This window comes from Triturus cristatus, chromosome 2_2, assembly GCF_964204655.1.
Source record: "Triturus cristatus chromosome 2_2, aTriCri1.1, whole genome shotgun sequence".
Lineage (NCBI taxonomy): Eukaryota > Metazoa > Chordata > Amphibia > Caudata > Salamandridae > Triturus > Triturus cristatus.
This window is the reverse complement of record NC_140582.1, coordinates 805,323,219-805,343,071: the sequence shown is the minus strand read 5'-3', so window position 1 is coordinate 805,343,071 and position 19,853 is coordinate 805,323,219. Positions and strand designations below refer to the sequence as shown.

General features: G+C 42.8%; 1 protein-coding gene across 3 annotated transcripts in view; it reads right to left on the bottom strand.

Moving 5' to 3' along the window:
* Positions 1-19,853, bottom strand: part of LOC146862804 (uncharacterized) — a 377,330-nt gene that overhangs the window by 253,218 nt on the left and 104,259 nt on the right. For all 3 annotated transcript variants that reach the window (XM_085643300.1, XM_085643302.1, XM_085643301.1), the window contains exon 6: positions 366-465. In XM_085643300.1, coding sequence (XP_085499426.1) covers positions 366-465 — 100 coding nt within the window. The remainder of the gene's footprint in view (positions 1-365; positions 466-19,853) is intronic.

Here is a 19,853-nt window from a genome sequence, read left to right as displayed (position 1 = left end):
CTTGTAAACTGCAATGGGCCGAGCTCAGGCCTAGCAGGTCTCCACCCTCCCTTCTCTTCCCATGGTTTGAAGGTATTTTTAGAAACTATGCTGAAAACAGTTAAAACTTTTGACCCAGATAGATACTTTATGCAGTGTGCTTGAAACGCTGCACACGTTTGACATGCAGAGCTAAAAGTGGAATTTCACTTCAATGAGAAAAATAAGTTTCCATTCCGTCTCTGATTCCACAGCCAAATAGAATCTTAAAAGGAATACTTTCAACTAAAGGTCAGCCGATGTTCTGTGCACATGGTGATGTCCTTTAATGTTAAGTTACTGCTATTAAAGTGTCAGAAGCCAAAAAGTAAGATTTGTAAACTAACCTGAGAAGCTGGACTCTGGACTCCAAGGCAGGCAGATGAGCCTTTGTAGACGCTATGCGGCTTTCTAGAGGGGTTTTACTGCCTGCATCTTGGGGAGGAGCTGAAACAAGAGCAGGAAACTTTAGTTAAGGGGATAGTTATAAATGCACGAACCATTGTCTATATTCCTTTACAGGTATGTTCAGAAAGGAGGTAAACTCAAAACAAATGTGATGGCCTAGCACTGGCATGAAACAGAGACTTATGAATATTTGTCTCTAACGGTGCAAACAATGATAGGTGAGAAAGTAAAAACTATTGCCGTCTGCTGTTGCCAGCAACAACTAGTAAATACATCCCTAAACAGTAATTGGCCCAAAATGGGGACTGCCTGTTGAGGGTGATTCATAGCTATACATGTACGGCATGACATTCATCAGTGATGATCAAATAAAACACTAAGAAATGGAGTGGCAGTAAAATTATCAATATTGTCAATGCAAAATTATTAAAATAAACTTGGCATTTGTGGCGGCAAACAAAGAAGTGCTTTGAAACAAAAATAGTATATTATTAACCCCGTAACTGCTGGGCATTCATCCCACCCCCCCACAAGTAAGCTCCCCCCCCCCACAACCCCCCCATAGTGCTGAGGCCTTTTGGGGCTATTTGGGGTAGTTTTCACTTAGGGCTCTTTAACCTTTTTCAACATAAGGTATTCAAGCCAAATTTGCAACCTTTTTTTTCCAACATGCTGGAGTTTATAAATGTACCCAAAGTTTGTGGATTGCCTTTAAGGGGACCAAGAAAATAGGCAACACATAGTTAAATTTTGAGGTTTTTGGGGGGGGGGGGAGAAAAAAATTGATCTGGATAAAGGTGTTTGTTTTTTTCCCTAAAAATAGCTTCACAAATGGTTTGCTGTGCTATAGTCACCATCTTCCCAACTTTCAGGAACATGCAGTGCTGAATATAAAAACCAAATTGTTTACCATAGTTTTGGCATTTTTCAAAGTGAAGCCCATTTTTTCTATTTTGTGTTCTCTTAACCTACTTCCAGTTAGTGGTGGAAACTGGTGAGAAACCAATGCGTGATCCAGGAAAATTATAAATGTTTGTAAAGTCAACAAAATTCCTAATTCAGCAAGGTGTCATATGTGTAGATCCCTCAAGGTTTTCCAAAAGAAGCTAACTGTTGAAAAAAAGAAATATTGAAAAGGAGTAGGAAACAATGGCCATTTGTGAGAAGGTTTTCATCTGTAACTTTTTGTCATGATGGCCGATTTACAAAAGCAATATACTATTATGCCCGATAGACCCTACTGTTGCTAGGATCTATAGGATTTGTAGGTTCTCCAACAACTCAAGCCACCCAGAGCAATAACTGAGATGCACCATCACATGGGTTTTCATTGTTAACCAAGTATAGACCAATTCATATGGGGAAATATGTAGAGGAAAACATGGGTATCAAGGAAACCTATGTATTTTTACAGTGGGCATAAGATGTGGAGTTTAGTAGCAGTAGTTTTTTGTACAACTCTGAATTTGTGGGTACTCATACTAACATAAGGTATAGAGGGCATTTTTCAAAAGGTCTTCTATCTTACACACTGGCTTACATTTGGAAGGCACAAATACAGTGAAATGTGATTGGTAATAGCAAATGTTCATCTGTAACTTTTTTCATGATGGCCGATTTACAAAAGCAATATACTATTATGCCCGATAGACCCTACTGTTGCTAGGATCTATAGGATTTGTAGGTTCTCCAACAACTCAAGCCACCCAGAGCAATAACTGAGATGCACCATAACATGGGTTTTCATTGTTAACCAAGTATAGACCAATTCATATGGGGAAATATGTAGAGGAAAACATGGGTATCAAGGAAACCTATGTATTTTTACAGTGGGCATAAGATGTGGAGTTTAGTAGCAGTAGTTTTTTGTACAACTCTGAATTTGTGGGTACTCATACTAACATAAGGTATAGAGGGCATTTTTCAAAAGGTCTTCTATCTTACACACTGGCTTACATTTGGAAGGCACAAATACAGTGAAATGTGATTGGTAATAGCAAATGTTCTACTAGCCTATGCTCCCACATGTCTTCTGATAAAAATGGTACCTCACTTGTGTGGTGAAGCCTAGTTCCCGTGCCAGGAAACGGGCTGTTGGATCTGTCCCTTTTTGCAGGGTTATCCCCAAACGTTTTGCCTTCTTCCTCCTATTTTTTCTGACCTGTTTCTGTTGGTTTTAGTAGTATGGGCACTTTACCATTGCTGATAAATGCTTAATTGTAATGGTGATTGGTTTATCCATGATTGGCATATTTTTATTTACTGGTAGGACCATAGTAAAGTGCACTGTGTGCGCCCAGGGCCTGTAATTCAAATGCTACTAGTGGACCTGCAGCACTGATTGTGCCACCCAAATGAGTAACCTTACAACCATGTCTCAGACCTGCCACTGCAGTGTCTATATGTAAAGTTTTAACCTGCCATGTCGACCTGAAAAGTGCCTGTTATAACTTGCCTCTTGGTAGGTCCCATGTCCCCCCCCTCCCTTCAGCCGCTATTGGTACAGCTTAGAATGTTGGAGTGAAGGCAGCCTTGGAATGTTGACAGACTGCCTTCACAGATGTCTTTACTGCCAGCTGCTAAGAGTGCCTGTTTACCTTTGACTTAATAAAGTCTTTCTTCAACTTACCTTCGGTGTACTTACTTCATCTTGGCGACGAGGAGAACTGGGGCTGTGGCAGGGACAGCGTGGCACTCTTCCCTGCGAGAATTAAGGCATGCTGGCAGATCAGAGGAGAAGCATCGTATGACAGCTGGATGACGGAGCGCGAACGTAAACTGTAGCTTTCGGCAGTGGGACTTTATTCTAATCTTCATCAGAGGCTATTGTGATTATGAACAATGCAGCCTGAATTTTTGTGAGTCTCGTCATCAGAGGCGCATTCTGTGGCACATGGACAGCGGGAAAGTTGTTCTGGCAGTAGCGACTACCTGACGGCTGGAGTGCTTCTCTCCAGAGTGACCCGTGCGGAGCTGTCTGGTCTGGTGAAGCTGGTGGCAGCGGATGTGTGAATCTTACTAGCTGTGGTTGGCGTATCTTTACCGGGTGATGCCGTGACGCCTCAGGTACGGTTCCTGTCACGCGCTGCCCAGGAGGACTTACGGCGAGCTGCTGCTGTTGGTCGGCGTGAGCAGGGAGCTGTCTGGACGTGTGAGGCTGGTGAGGCAGCGGCTGCGAGAACCCACCAGCTGTTGTCGGTGTACCGGTACCGGGAGATGTCGTGACGCCTCAGGGCTGGCTCCTGTCACGCGCGGTCCAGGTGGAAAGAAGAGGACTTGCGGTGGGCAGCTGTTGTTGGTTGGCGTGAGGAGAGTCTGTTCGGTGCAGCGGCTGTCTCCGGAACACCTCAGGGGAGATCCCAGTCCCGCGCGACGCTGGAGGCGCACAGGAGACGATCCGTGAGTAGCGGGTGTATGCTGATGTGAGGCGCGTCTCGACTGAGGTATCCTAAGGCAGCGGTAAAGCGGTGCTTACTTCACGGCGAGGGAAGCAGTCCAGGCACCTCAGCGATTGCAGTCTGCGCTGGTATTTTTTTTTTTTTACCTCAGAAGGAAGCGCTGATCTCGTCAGGAGGCTGGAGGAGGGACAGGAAACATTTGAAAGGACTGTTGGGAGTCTATGGTGAAGATAGAAAGAGGACTGATCTTTTGGGGTAGCAGACTCTCTGTGTGGTTTTAAGAGAGTATCACCTTTATTGAGTGTTCCAGGAGCCTATTTCCCAGCAGCAAAACCCCATCTTTAGATTTTTTGCAACACACCTTTACACTTTGGTTGACATTACATCTTTACTTAATAGTTCCACTATTATTCCAGTGTTTTCCTCTGTGTTAGACTGTACCCGACTATGGCGGGGGCAGGAATGAGTCAACCCCCACCATTCTTAAATGAATTAGGGGAACCAGATATCCCCTGGAGAAGGTGGGAAGGGATTTTTAAATCATACCTGATAGCCATAGGTGGAGGGAACTTCTCTAACATTAGGAAACAGCATATACTATTACATAATTTAGGAATACAGGGAAGAAAAGTTTTCGAGGACATTACTGGGAGATTAGTGGAGGACGAGATTCAAGATGAGGATGAAGGTGTTGATGTTTACGAATACACATTGCGTAAGTTAGAAGCACATTTTAAAGTGAAAATTAATGTAGTCCTAGAAAGACACAAATTTTTCAAAAGGGTGCAAAGAAAAGAGGAGAAAGTGTCTTCATAAATTGCTGTGTTGAGAGGTATGGCAGCTACATGCGAGTTTGGGACGCTTACGGATTCACTGATCAGAGACCAATTAGTAAGGTGCACCAATGAAGAGAAAGTGCAGGAGGAGCTGCTCACAAGGAACCCGGATCTGGAGGAAGCCATAAGCATAGCAAAGGGTCTGGAACATACAGCCATATGTATGAGAGAGATGAAAGTGTCAGAAGAAAGGAAAGATAAGGCTATATCTAAAGAGGCATCTGAGGGGGAAACGGTGTGCAAACTGGAAAGCAAGTCCAGAGAAGGGGTGAGCAACAAGATGGAAGGTCTTAGATGTTTCAGGTGTGGGAACCACAATCACCTGGCCAACAATTGGCGATGCCCCGCAAGGAACGTCACTTGCAGGAGATGTAACAGAAAGGGCCACTTTGCTAAAATATGTAATGTGGGGAGCTCAAAGGTTCACATGGTAGATCACCCTGAAGACGAAGGGGGGGAAGAGAAAAATTTTATTTGTCAAATTGAAGACGAAAGTAAGGAACAAAGTACACAGTACCCCACTTGTGAAATAAAGTTAGATGGTGAGGCATTTAAGGTGTATGCAGACTCTTGTTCTCCGTTCACCTTAATAGACAAGCAAGTGTTCAGTGAGAAATTTGCGAAACATAACATCAACTTAGAGACAGCGGACATAGCCCCCACAGGGTACAATAGGGTACCCATACAGTTGGATGGGATGGTGAGAATGAGAATATCCTTTAAAGACAGGCATACGGTGGGGAAGGTATATGTTACCAGAGAAGGATCATGTCTGTTAGGGTGGAAACACCAGAAAGAACTAGGTATAAGACTCGATCCGAACAACCAGGAGCAGGTACTTCTTATAGACTCCCCGGGGATGGGGTCCAATCTAGTGAAAGAATTTCCAGAAGTATTCAATGAGAATCTGGGGGTACTAAAAAACTACATGCACAAAATTGAACTCAAGGAAGGTGCAACACCCATTGTACATAAAACACGGTCCATTCCCCTGCTAATGAGAGAGCCATTAAGGATGGAATTGGAGAAGCTATTAAAACAAGGAGTCATACAAGAGATAGAATGTTCTGCATGGTTGGCGCCCATTGTCATTACAAGCAAGGAAGGTGGAAAAAGTATTAGGTTATGTGTAGACTTGAGGGCGCTTAACGCTAATATTGTGGTGGACAGGCATCCTCTCCCAAGGATACATGAAATGTTAAGTACTCTACAGGGAGCCAAATTCTTCAGTGTGCTCGACCTCTCATCAGCATACCATCAAATCCGTCTGCACCCTGAATCCCAACCCTTGACAGCTTTCACTACACCATTTGGCAATTTTAAATTTATGAGAATGCCCTTTGGGTTGGCGTCAGCGGCAGCAGCGTTTCAAAGGGCTATGCAGCACGTGTTGAGAAATTGTCCTAAGTCCATGTGTTTTCAGGACGATATTTTGATTTATGGGGCGAGTGACACTGAACATGACGAAAATGTGAAAAGGGTACTCAGATGTTTAAGGGAGGTGGGCTTTACCACCAAGGAGAGTAAATGCAAAATAGGTGTTACCACAGTGGATTATTTAGGGCACACCATCTCTGAGGAGGGGATAAAACCCAAAATAGACTTGGTGGAGGCAGTAAGAAAAGCGCCCATGCCATCTTGCAAGGAAGAGGTGATTTCTTTTCTGGGTTTAGCCGAGTACATGGCTAGATTCATAAAAAATTTTGCTATGATAGCCCATCCACTCAGAGAAATGTTAAAAAAAAACACGCCATTCCAGTGGGAGAGAGATCAGGAGCTAGCCTTTGAGAAGATCAAAGAGGCTATTGTGTCGGCACCTTACATCGGAAACTTTGATGTAAACAAGGACACCGTAATCACCACTGATGCAAGTGGCAAAGGTGTGGGGGCCATGCTGTCACAGAGAGTGGATGATACAGTTAAAGTTGTGGCATTCGCATCAAGAACCTTGTCTGGGGCGGAATCCAACTATTCCACCATCGAGAAGGAGGCTCTGGCGGTATACTGGGCGATCAAACATTTCAGCTTTTATGTCTGGGGTCTACCATTCGTAGTATGTACCGACCATAAGCCGTTGGTCAATCTGTTCGGTAACAAAGTGTTGGAGAACATCACTCCCCGCATTGCTAAGTGGGTGCTGGGGTTACAAGGCTACAATTTCAGAACTACGTATGTTCCGGGCCAACAGAACAAGGTAGCAGACTTCCTATCCAGAGCTCCAGTGGAAGGACAGGAAGAAGACCGGGAGAGGGTCTTAGAAATAAAAATCCCGGCTATGACCAGAGAGCAGTGGGATGGTCACATGGAACAGGACAATACCCTCCGAGAAGTCAAAACATGGGTCGTCAGAGGGTGGCCTAACAAATGCGGAAGCTTGCCGGAGAGCTTACGACCCTATTGGAATGTACGGAATGAGCTGTCAATCGAAGGAGAGTACCTCCTCAAAGCAGGCAGACTAGTTCCCCCGGAGGGGTTAAGGAAGCAAATTATTGACCTAACCCACGAAGGTCACCTGGGAAGAAGTCTATGCAAGGCTAGACTAAGATCAGATTATTGGTTCCCAGGTATGGATTCCAGCATGGAAGAGAGAGTGAAGGAGTGCTACGCGTGCGAAGTCAGCGACAAGTCAAAGAACACCAGGAGATCTCCACTTAGCCCGGTGGAGGTACCAAAGTCCCCATGGGACCAGTTGGGATTTGACATCACGGGCCCCATCAGGGCAAAGGGGCCGCAGCAATGGTACATGTTAGTAATCATTGACTATTATTCCAACTGGGTCTCACACAAGTTCGTAACCAGCATCAACACCAAGGCTATAGTTGAGTTTTTGAGTGACACTTTTTCAAAGGAAGGCATACCCTCAACATTGATCACAGACAACGGAGTCCAACTGGTGTCAGAGGAGATGGGAGAGTTCCTAAGGGACTTATCCATAAAGCACATACGCACTCCATTGTACTGCCCCCGAGCCAACGGCAAAGTAGAAAGAGTCAACCGTATGCTGAAGGAATGTATCCAACTAGCAGTTAAGTCTGGGAGGAACATTGAAGCGGCATTGAGAGACATGCTCTGGTCATACCACACGACGCCTAGTCTATCCACAGGGCACACACCTTTCGAACTGTTGAGAGGAAGGAAAGCAGGATCTAAATTAACGCCTAATTGGTTGAAGACCAAGGACCCTGTGGTAGTCGATCAAGAGGAGTTTAGAAGGAAGGTTGAAGCAAGGCAAAGGAAGTACAAAAATTCCTATGACAACAAATGGGGCGCCAAAGAAAGAACCTTCAGCCGAGGACAGGAAGTGTACATTCGCAAACCAGTGGCAAGGGGAAGTAAGGAGGACAAGTTCTATGCTCCAGAAAAGATTAGGGAAGTCATGAGAAACGTGGTCATCATGGAGGATGGGCGGAAATGGAGCATGGATCGGGTGGCCACAAGTCAGAAGGACTCGGTACAGGTGGGGCGCAATGGGAATCTGGGAACAGGATCCAGAGCAAGGGGAACCCAAGAGGGAAGGGGATTCAGACAACGCAACCCCCCTGGGTGGCTCAAGGACTTCAGTAGGGAGTGATCTATGAATATGTCTAACCACTTTTTTCCTTCTAGGTCTGGTTCTTATTATCAGTTTTACAGTCGCATTGAACTGTCTATATTAAAGGGGGGAGATGTGTTATAACTTGCCTCTTGGTAGGTCCCATGTCCCCCCCCTCCCTTCAGCCGCTATTGGTACAGCTTAGAATGTTGGAGTGAAGGCAGCCTTGGAATGTTGACAGACTGCCTTCACAGATGTCTTTACTGCCAGCTGCTAAGAGTGCCTGTTTACCTTTGACTTAATAAAGTCTTTCTTCAACTTACCTTCGGTGTACTTACTTCAGTGCCCCAACTTGCCAGACCTAAACCTTCCCTTTTCTTACATGTAAGACACCCACCCCAAAGGTAGTCCCATGGCAGCCCCATTTGCAGGCAGGATGCAGTGTATTTAAAAGTAGGACATGTGCTGGTGTATTTTACATGTCCTGATAGTGAATTACTGCTATTTTGTTTGTCACTATTGCAAGGTCTGGCTCTCCCATAGGTTATCATTGGAACAGCCTTGTAACCTCTTACAAGTTTGTGGAGTTTGGGGACCCTGAACTCACAATTTAAAAATACATGTTTTTGTTGAACTGGAGCTAAATAGACGTGTCGCATAAGAAAGTCCTACTTAATTGTACTGTACATCTATGACTGCCCGACTGAAATGTTGTGTACCCTGAACATGTTGTCCACTTTTGTATTTGTGGCTGTAATAAAAACCAATAAACAAATTTAAAAAAAAAAAAAACATGTTTTTGTGAAGTTGATTTTTAGATTGCTTGTCTGAAAATGCCACTTTTAGAAAGGGGGCATTTTCTTCCTTTACCATTCTGTGTCTTTGCCTCCCTGTGGAACCCAAATCTGAGGGTGGGTGACAGTTGGGCTGCTTGTGCATTCACTCTAGACAGTCACACAAAGGGAGCTGAGGTGTGCCCTGCATATCCTGATGGCCCATGACCAGGCTGATGGGTCTTCCTGAGCTAGAGTGGTGGGAGGATTTGTCACTGACACCTAAATAGGGCTTTGCCTGTCTTCACACAAATCTTTCTCCACCCCCCTGTAGTGTGTCTGGAGCAAGGTCAGGGAAAGGCAGGGTCTTGTGCACTACAAAGACTATCCTTTGTAGTCTGCCTACTTCAAAGACAGAAACTTGTATTAGTACTGCAGCGGTGACACCATAACTTCAGAACACTTCTGGACTAAGAGGAGATTCTGCCAAGAAGAAGAGCTGGAGAAGTTGTAGGAGGGGAACTGCCACTCTGCTTGTTGCTGTGTTATGCTGGCCTACTGCTTGCTGTTTCTGTCTTGGAGAGTGAAAGGACTGGACTTTGTTTCCATCATCCCACTTGCCAAGGTTCTCCAAGGGCTTGTGTGTGCTTGCCTCCTGTTAAGAAGTCTCAGGGCCATTAAAGACTTCATCTGCAGCCCCTGAACTCCTCAGCTGGGAGTTCTGACCTGCCAAGTGGTTTCAATTCCAGTTCTGGGCCCTTGGTGGTAGCTTCTGGTGCAAGAATAGAAGAAAATCCATGCACTGGTCTTGAGCCTCTGTTTTTCCCACTGCATAGTTGCCATGCAGTTTGAAAACGAATGCATCACTGCAGTCAAAGAATAGACGCATTGGCTGTAGTGCTGCTTCAGGATCGCCGCAACCCAAGTCCCGAGCAATATGTCTCCAAGGCACCCGCTCTGACTCTGGCACAAGCATTTCTGTGCGGCTGAAGATTCAATGTATCACCTGCTCGCAGCTGAGAGAATAACTCTGCACCTGTTTCACTGCCGCTTCGCTTTGTTTTCGGCGCCTCATCTCCCCTGCGCCTGTTTTCGTCCTTTGATTTTGACACATCCCAGGTACTTTGCACTAAAAAGTGACGCATCCATAGTTTTCGAAAAACTGACCTATTCTGAACCTTGTAAGAGTGATATCTTTACTTGTGTATGTTGGATTTTTTGTCGTTTTGGTCTTGTTTCATTCAGCTAAATATTGGTTATTTTTCTAAACTGGTGTGGAGTCCATTAGCAGTGTATTCACTGTGTGTTTATGAACAAATGCTTTACACATTGACTATGAGATAAGCCTGACTGCTCGTGCCAAGCTACCAAGGGGTTGAGCAGTGGTTATCTTATCTCTATAATCACCCTAACCTGACTAGAATAAGGGTCCCTACTTGGACAGGGTACGAGCCACTGCCAACTGGAGACCCTAATATCTAACACGGGCCAAAACACAACATGGATGCATCACATTTTTCCACTCAAAACTGACCTGTTTTTGCCAAAGTGGGCAGCTGTGGATTGTGCGACCAACTCAGCCGGTACCTAGGAAAACTTATCAAATCTGTACATTTTTTAAAACTAGACACCTAGGGGAATCTAGGATGGGGTGACTTCCATGGCTCTCACCACATTTTGTTACCCCAAATCCCTTGCAAACCTCAAACTTTGACTATAAAAACATTTTCCTCATACGACTGTGACGGCAAGTTCCGGAATCTACTGAGACCCACAAATTTCCTTCTACCCAGCATTCCCCCAAGTCTCCAGATAAAAATGGTACCTCACTATAGTGTGTAGGCCTAGTGCCCGCGACAGGAAATGGCCCAAAATGCAACATGGACATATTACATTTTTCCACTCAAAACTGATCCTTTTTTGCTAAGTGGGTAGCTGCGGATTTTGAGCCCTAGCTCAGCCGGCACTTAAGGAAACCCAACGAACCTGCACATTTTTTTAAAAGTAGACAGCTGAAGTAGTTTCTCATGAGAATCTCATGTTGTTTTCTTACCCACAATACCCTGAAATCCTCAAGCTTTGCCTAAAATCATGCATTTTCCTTACATTTCTGTGATGGAAACTTCTGGGAGCCGCAGGAATCCACAAAAGACCCAGCATTACCCCACTTGTGCTAATAGAAACACTGTGCCATTTGTGTGGCTGGGCCTAGTGCCCGCGACCGGACCAGATCAAACCAAAGTCAAAAGGGACCCTTACGAAGCTGCACCAAAAAGGCAAAATATAAATTAATTCTGTTGTTTCTGTGCTTGTATATGAGATTATGTAATATATGAGACTTTTGTTTACAGTCTCTAGTGGAAATGAAGAAAAACCTGGATAGGTAAAAAAATTATAATTATAGCCATGTTTATCACCTTTTTATCACCTTTTTTATTTAGACCAGACCATTTATCATTGTGAGTGTCGGGCACTTCTCTGTTGTCTGCTTTTTATTGGTATTTGTACAAAATATTGAGTTGTAAATATTTTTTGTATAATTGTTAATCTATGCAAATATAGTTTGTAATTGTAAGTGATTTATCATTTTTAATTTAATTGCTAATAGTAATTTATAGTGTAGTGGGTTGCTAGGTTTTTAGGGGTATAGGTTGGGAAGGTAATTAAGTAATACTTAATTAACAATTATTAATTATTTAATTGATTATTAGTTATGTAAATGGTGTAAAAAAAATTGTTATATATTAGGTGCAGGCTGTTGGGTTTGTAGGGGAATAGGGTGGGAAGTTAATTAAGTAATAATCAACTAATTATTAATCATGTAACTGATAATTATGTACATTATGTAATATTGATTTCTCTTAATAATATTTAAGTTGGGGGTTGCTAGGCTTGTAGGGGTATAGGGTGAGACATTAAGTAATAACTAAAAAAATATTCTTAATTGTAAAATAAGTTAATTGATTGTCAATGTACACTGTGTTATACGTATTTATTTTAGGTATATTTTAATTGTGGTCTGTTCGTTTTCTGGGGGTATATTGTTGAAAGTTAACTGAATAATAAATAAAGAATTTAATTGATAATTTTTAAATTGTTTAATAATCATGAAAATTGTTTAACAGTTTTTTTTTTATATATATATTTTTTTGTGGGCTAATTAATAACGTTAATAGTAACAGTTTTATATTTGTTCTAAATTAATAGAGTTATTCAAATACGTAATGTGATTGAAGTAAAGTACTTTCCGTACTGTTGCACAGACTGGAGTGGGAAGTGTAGATATTACCCCTCTGAAGTCCAACACTTTCTCTACTGCTGCACAGACTGGAGTGGGATTAATAAATATTACCCCTCCAAAGTCCAACGCTTCCCCTACTGCTCCAAAGAGTGGAGTGGGTTTAGTAAATATTGCCCCTCAAAATTCTAACGCTATCCCTACTGTTGCAAAGACTGGAGGGAGAATAGTAATTTTAACCTCTCCGAAGTCCAACACTTTCTCAATTGTTGCACAGACTAGAGTGGGAAAAGTAAATGTAACCCCTCTGAGGTCCAATACTTTCTCTATGTTGCACAGACTGGAGTGCAAATAGTATTTCTATTATTCCCACGACAGCAAGACCAGCTGGTAGAAATACGCGGTGAGATGCGGATGCTTCATTTTTTGGATTGTTTGGAGGCTTGGTCCACCACTGGTGCATGCACCGGCAGTAAGAGCACACTAACATTGACCACTTTGTGAGAAAAAAAAAATATATATATATATGTGTATATATATATATATATATATATATATATATATTATATACGTTTTTGTCATGCCGCATGCTGTGTTCTCTACAAACATTGAGGAAGGCAGAGTGTGTCTTAGATTGCATCCGCATTGGTTTGCCTAGTGATCAATTGTAACACTCTGCACTGCAAATTACTTCGTCACGTATATTATTTTTTGATTTTTTGAGTGTTTGTTTATTTTACAGGTCACACAATGAGCAGCTGAATCAATCGTGTATTGTGTTTGCATATTATTCAATTAAAATTATTCGCTGCATGCAGCTGGTAATGCACAATATGTCTTCTGTGTCCACTCCTAGCTGAGTAGTATCAAGTACCATTTAAGGGCCTTAAAATGGCGGCCGCACTATGTGATCAAGGTGGCTGTGTCCACCAAAACGCATTGTCCAGCGTCTACTTCCGCCTAAATAAATAATACCTTTTTGGATTCTGGTGTCTGCTTTCAAGAAATGGAGTGGCAGGATTGATATATATATATATATATATATATATATATATATATATATATATATATATATATATATTCACTGAAAAAACCATAGGTTTCACACACGTTATAGTTAGGAATTAGCATTTAGAAAACCTTGCAAATTCACTTAAAAAACCATAGGTTTCGCACATGTTATAGTTAGGTGGATATTTCACTCGTAAAAAACCAATGAAATTCCCCCGTTATAGTTAGTTCAGATAACTATAACTCGCGCGCCCGCAATCCACTGCTGATGACGTCACATATTACATCACTCATGACATGGTCAGTGGCATCACTCATGACATCACTTATGACATCATCCTTGTGATAGAGCGGCGGCCGCGCGAGTTATAGTTATCTGAACTAACTATAACGGGGGAATTTCTTTGGTTTTTTACGAGTGAAATATCCACCTAACTATAACATGTGTGAAACCTATGGTTTTTTAAGTGAATTTGCAAGGTTTTCTAAATGCTAATTCCTAACTATAACGTGTGTGAAACCTATGGTTTTTTCAGTGAATTTGTACGGTTTTTTAAATGCTAAGTTATGTATGTATTAATATTTTTTTTTAATATTTATTTTACAATAAACTACGTATTAAAAACATTTTTTTTTTTTGGATTTCCCCGCGTTTTTTTTTTTAAAATTGTTTTTTTTTAAATTCTGCCTTCGGGGTCCTTCAGGGACCCCCTGACAAAGGCTAGGGGGTCAGGAACTCTCTACCCTGCCCCCTTTTCACGTTCGCCACCTTCCTTTTTCACTATCGCACTGAAAACAAACAAAATGGCGGCCGACACTTCCTGATTTTGACCGATTCGAATGTTTACAGACATGTAACAACCAATCAGAATTACGCTCGCGCACGGAAGGGTGCGCGCACAGGGCTTGCACAGTGCGCGCACCCTGCGCGCGTATAGATATTGATATGCTTTTAAATGCTATTTTCTCAGGAAATACTGAACAGATTTACACCAGACCTGCAAAAGGCACTTCCTTGACCTTATGGCTACCTCTCTGCCAAATTTCAAGTAATTCTGTTCAGCCGTTCGGGCTGTAGCTGTGTCTAAAGGTCCTATGGAAAAATGCATGGGCAAAACGCGTTTTGGGACCCCCCCTTTTTTCTCGGCCCCCGCTTGACGAATCACCCCGAGACTTTCAGAGTAGGAGCTGAGCGGAGCGCCCCATTAGTTTCGAAAATTTCGCGAGGATTCGTCAACCGGCGCCAAAGTTATTCAAAATAGAATTTTGAGATTTCCTATGGAAACACGGTCCTAACTAAAACTATCTACTGGCGACCGCCAGTAGATAATATATATATGTATATATATATATATATTCACTGAAAAAACCATAGGTTTCACACATGTTATAGTTAGCTGGACATTTTACTGATAAAAAACCAATGAAATTCCCCCGTTATAGTTACTGTAGGCAACTATAACTCACGCGACCGCAATCCTCTGCTGATGCTAATACTGTATTTAGACACTTATTTGCCCATGTCTTCTTCCATTAAATTTTAGCTATACATATATTACAAATATTTTTTTTTCATAAAGACACATATGTCATCAGCAGAGGATTACGGTCGCGTGAGTTATAGTTGCCTACAGTAACTATAACGGGGGAATTTCATTGGTTTTTTATCAGTAAAATGTCCAGCTAACTATAACATGTGTGAAACCTATGGTTTTTTCAGTGAATTTGCAAGGTTTTTTAAATGCTAATTCCTAACTATAACGTGTGTGAAACCTATGGTTTTTTCAGTGAATTTGTACGGTTTTTTAAATGCTAAGTTACTTTATGCCATTCGTGGCGTGCGCGCCCACTTAACGCAGTTCGTTCCGTGTGCGCACGGTGCGCTTCGCGCACCGTGCGCGCACAGTGAGCACGCGGTGCGCTTCGCGCACCGCGCGCCCACTTTACGCAGTTAGTGCCGTGCACGCACGGTGGGCACGCGGTGCGATGACAAAGCAAGAAAGCACGTCAACAAATCTGTTTCTGCTTTCCTCCGTGACTATGGTATGGGTGCCATTTACCACAACAACTTGCGTTATGACATGCAAGACATTTATAGAGGAGATGGTGTGCACTTCAATGATGAAGGGAACAGAGTCTTCCTCTTGAACCTTAGACTCTGCATCGGTACTTACTTGTAGGTACCACTAAAAAAATGACTTCATAAACACAACAGCTCTTTTTAGAGCTCCCTAATATCTAAACTCTTAAATCTGCTTTTCATTTATTTTTTTTTATTTTTTTTACCGTACGCTTACCGTAAGCTTACCGTACGCGTACCCCGTGATTTTTTTTAAAATCAATAAATGTTTTTTTTGTACTTTTCTGTCCTTCTTTGACCCCCTTACAAATGTTAGGGGGTCTGTAACTCTCCTCATTGCCCCCTTTCCTTGTTTTCACTCTTTTTTTTCAGAGTGAAATACACAAAATGGCGGCCGCCGCTTCCTGGTTTCGACCGATTCGAATGTTTACTAAGATCTAAGAGCCAATCAGAATCGCACTCGCGCACGCCACCGTACGCTTACCGTAAGCGTACGGTAAGCGTACCGTAAGCGGGCTCAGATATATATATTGATTTAAAGGCTATTTTCTCAGAATCTACTGAACAGATTTACACCAAACCTACAAAAGGCACTTCCTTGACCTAGGGACTACCTCTCTGCCAAATTTTGAGTAATTCTGTTCAGCCGTTCGGGCTGTAGCTCGTTCTAAAGGTCCTATGGAAAAATGCATGGGAAAAACGCGTTTTGGGACCCCCCTTTTATCTCAGCCCCCGCTTGACGGATCCCCCCGAGACTTTCAGGGTAGGAGCGGAGCGTAGCGCCCCACCTATTTTGAGAAATTCGCGAGGATTCGTCAACCGGCGCCAAAGTTATTCAAAATAGAATGTTGAGGTTTTCCTATGGAAACGTGGTCCTAACTATAACTACCTACTGGCGACCGCCAGTAGGTAATATATACATATATATATATATATATATATATATATATACTTTACATAGTAGTAAATTAAAGAAATCTCATATGTAAAATATATAGTTTGAATAACAGGGTTAAATGTATATGTGTGTTTATTTTAAAATATATATATATATATTAAAAAACGATATTTTGTATGTTTTTAATGATATTAGTGTGAAACTTTGTTTTCGATATGTTTGTACATCTCATTATAAATATATAGGGAAATTATATTTTTGAAATCAATATTTTTGATACAATATTTTTGCACCACAATATTGTTTTTTTTTACAGTATTGTGTCAGTGATCGTTTTTTATTCATTCCTCTACAAAATTATTTAATGTTTGTTTACATTCTAAGCCATCAAACAACAGTTGTTTTTAAAAGTTTGATGCACTTTACATTTTAACTATGTCAGGGACGTTAAATGAAAATGTACTTTGACACTGGAGTTTTACGTGAACATGAATTTGATGTGTGTGGGAAAGTCTGCTTTTGGATAACTGGATGTATTAGGGGGCACAGTCGCCATTTTCCTCCTTGTTCATGGTCACATTTAGAGGGGTCATATTACTTTAGTGCTCTAGTTGCTGTTTAAAAGGGAGAGTCATGCCCATCTCTCACTCCAATTTAATTGCCTCCGAGGCTCTCCAAAGGCAAGCCCATCTGCAACCAGATCACACCCAGGCCAGCCACTATGCCCTTTTTTCCTCCTCCCAAGACAAGGTGGGACACTGTTTCAGCAGAGAGGAACTTATCTCCATGCAGACTGACATATGCTGTAGTAGCCCATTAAATGGGCGAGAAAATGACAAAACACTAACATGTAAGACATGCCTGTTGAACATCACTCCAACTAATTGGCTGCCCAGCCAACACCTGACCTTTATACAACAACTAAGGTGTAGAGGCATCAGTAGGTTTGCTTGTTGAGGGCATGCCTATATAACGCCAGATCACTTCCCAAACATAAAATGGAGACATGGGGTTCGTTGGAAGAAGAATACTCGGATGTAATGTTTGTCACTGAGACTTGGCTGAGTAATTAATTGGTGCCTGACATTGTCCTTGCCTTCTACGAAGGTTACTCCAACTCACATCTTAAATGGAGAATATCAAATTGGTGGCGTGGTAGCGGTTATTTATCACTTTAAGTTTGCCTCCACAATAAAAAAAACTTGTGGGTCTGGGAGGGTCTCTCCTTCTCTCTAAAGATACCTGACAACTTTTCTTTTTTAGGCTCACTAATATATCCCCTCCCTGACTACTTGGATAAATTTGGGGAGCTGTTGACAAAGGTGGTCGCACCACTAAACTTACAATATGCTAATTTTACAGTCCTGGGGGTCTTTAATGTCCATATGGATGACACAAACTGTAAAGGGGTGTCTCTGCTATAGCTGACTTGAACCTCTCACTAGGAGTCAGCGGTCCACACACCAAAAGGGCTAACTTTTGCCTCTCTTATGCGCTTCAAATCACCAACCCCTACCCTGTAACGTGGTCAAATCACTTCCTAGCCCCATTTTCGTGGACTCTGCCAGATCCAGTTATACCGGCAACTAGAACAGTCACGGAGTGGCGAGCATAACATAACATTTCAAAACCAATTTAACTAACTCTCTTAAATAAATTGACATCTCTTTGGGGTCCAACCTAGATGACGCAGATAAGGCACTCCATTTCTTCCTTACACAGGTGAATGGGCACCTATAAAAAGGGATATGCCAAAATGGAAATTCCCGTCTGCGACATGGTTCTCACCACTTCCACATGACGAAAAATGCCAGTGCAAACATTTCGAAAGAGAATGGAGAAAGAGGTATGAGCCTAGCGACAAGCTAATTTACAAATCAGCTCTAAGTGCTTTTCAAAAAAAAGAAAGACAGCGCAACCGGACACCTTTGCTAAGCAAATTAATAATGCAGGATATAACACTAAAACAATATTTGAAATAGCCAAGTTGTTGCTCCCCACAGAAGGAGCTAAACAAAACGTGACTGCCTCGCAGGCTCTATGCGACAACCTCTCTAATTACTTCCAGGATAAATATGCTAACATTTATTCTAATCTGGTTTTAGAGAGTGCTGCTTCTGTCCCCTACCTGTCAATAGAGAGACGCTGAAAGCAGAGAGAGAGGAATTAACAGGTTTTCATTGAGATCCCCGCACGGATTCAGGAGCATCCACTCTATCGGCCAGTTCACACCCCCGTTAGAACCTTACCCCCAAGAATTCTTAAATTTGCAGTATCTTGCCAAAACAAACAGATAAATCAACTGTTTTAAATATCCTTGAAATAAGGCATCTTCCTAGTGATTTGGAAAAAAGTATTAGTGCTCCCAGTAATAAAAAAGACCAATGCAAATCTGGGCTGGTGTGGAACTACAGACCCATATCCCTTCTTCCAAAACTGGGGAAAAATATTGGAGCAGTTGGTCAAAAAGCAGACATCCCAATTCACAGAAAAGAGCGAAATCCTGCACTACACTCAGCGGTCGATTCCGATCTCGGTCGGTAGGGCAACGAATCGGGTTCGGCATTAGCGGATCCAATTCGGAGGCTGATTTTCCGTCCGAGTCGTACATGGGTCCGGACATCGAAGTACAATGCGAACAAGCGCAAAATCTCCGCCCGAATCGTTTCCGGCTCCGAACCGTTCCATACGACTCGGTCGCAAGCAAACCGTGGCGAGCAATGGAGACGTTTCACAACCGAGCTAGTAGGATGCTCGATTCGGACAGCCCGATCGAGTCGGAGCGTCCGGTTGGCAAAAGCTCCCGGAGTCGGATTTCGGGTGTCCGCGCCGGACCCCCCGTCGCCCGCAGCCTTACGACTCGGACACAGGGGGAGACCCATGGGTCTCCCCAACAAAGGCATGTACGGTGCGGATGGCACCGACGCGTACCCACTGTAGGGGGTGCCCTTGACCGCAACGTACCCATTCAGTCAATGGGAGCCCATGTACGCGTCGTACGACCGGCTCCCATTGACTTCTATGACCGCATCGTACTCGCTCGGTCGGACTGCAGGAGTCCGGCTCGGTCGGAAAACACCCCGGATCCGGCTCGGTCGGAGTGCTTTCCGACCCGGATCTGAACCGGCCCCTCAGTCTGGTTTTCGGCAAGCCTTCAGCGTGGAGGTTGCCCTTCTAGAATTGGCTGAGTTTGTCAAAACTTACTTAGACACTAGGGAAAAAGTACTGTTCATGCTCTTGGATCTCTCTGCTGCTTTTGATACAGTCTCTCATGAGACTCTATTACAGCGACTAATGGAGGCCAGGATAACCAGCACAGCAAATCGCTGGCTAGAGTCTTTCTTATCAGAGAGGGAGAGCGCAGTCTACCTTACACCTTTTACTTCCAGTTTTAAGGAACTGAGATATGGGGGTCCTCAGGGCTCCATGCTTTATTAAATACTTTATTTAATCATCTATATGGCACCACTGGGGAAGGCTGTTGAACAATGGGGCTTCAACCTCATGTCATATTTAGATGATACCCAGCTGTTACTATTATTTCAGCAAATTGACAACTCGGTCATGGAGAATGTTTGCGCCTGTCTGGCTACGGTTGCTAACAATGAAATGCAGCTGTTTGTAGTGGAATTCAGATAAATCTGAAAGTTTGATTTTTGGT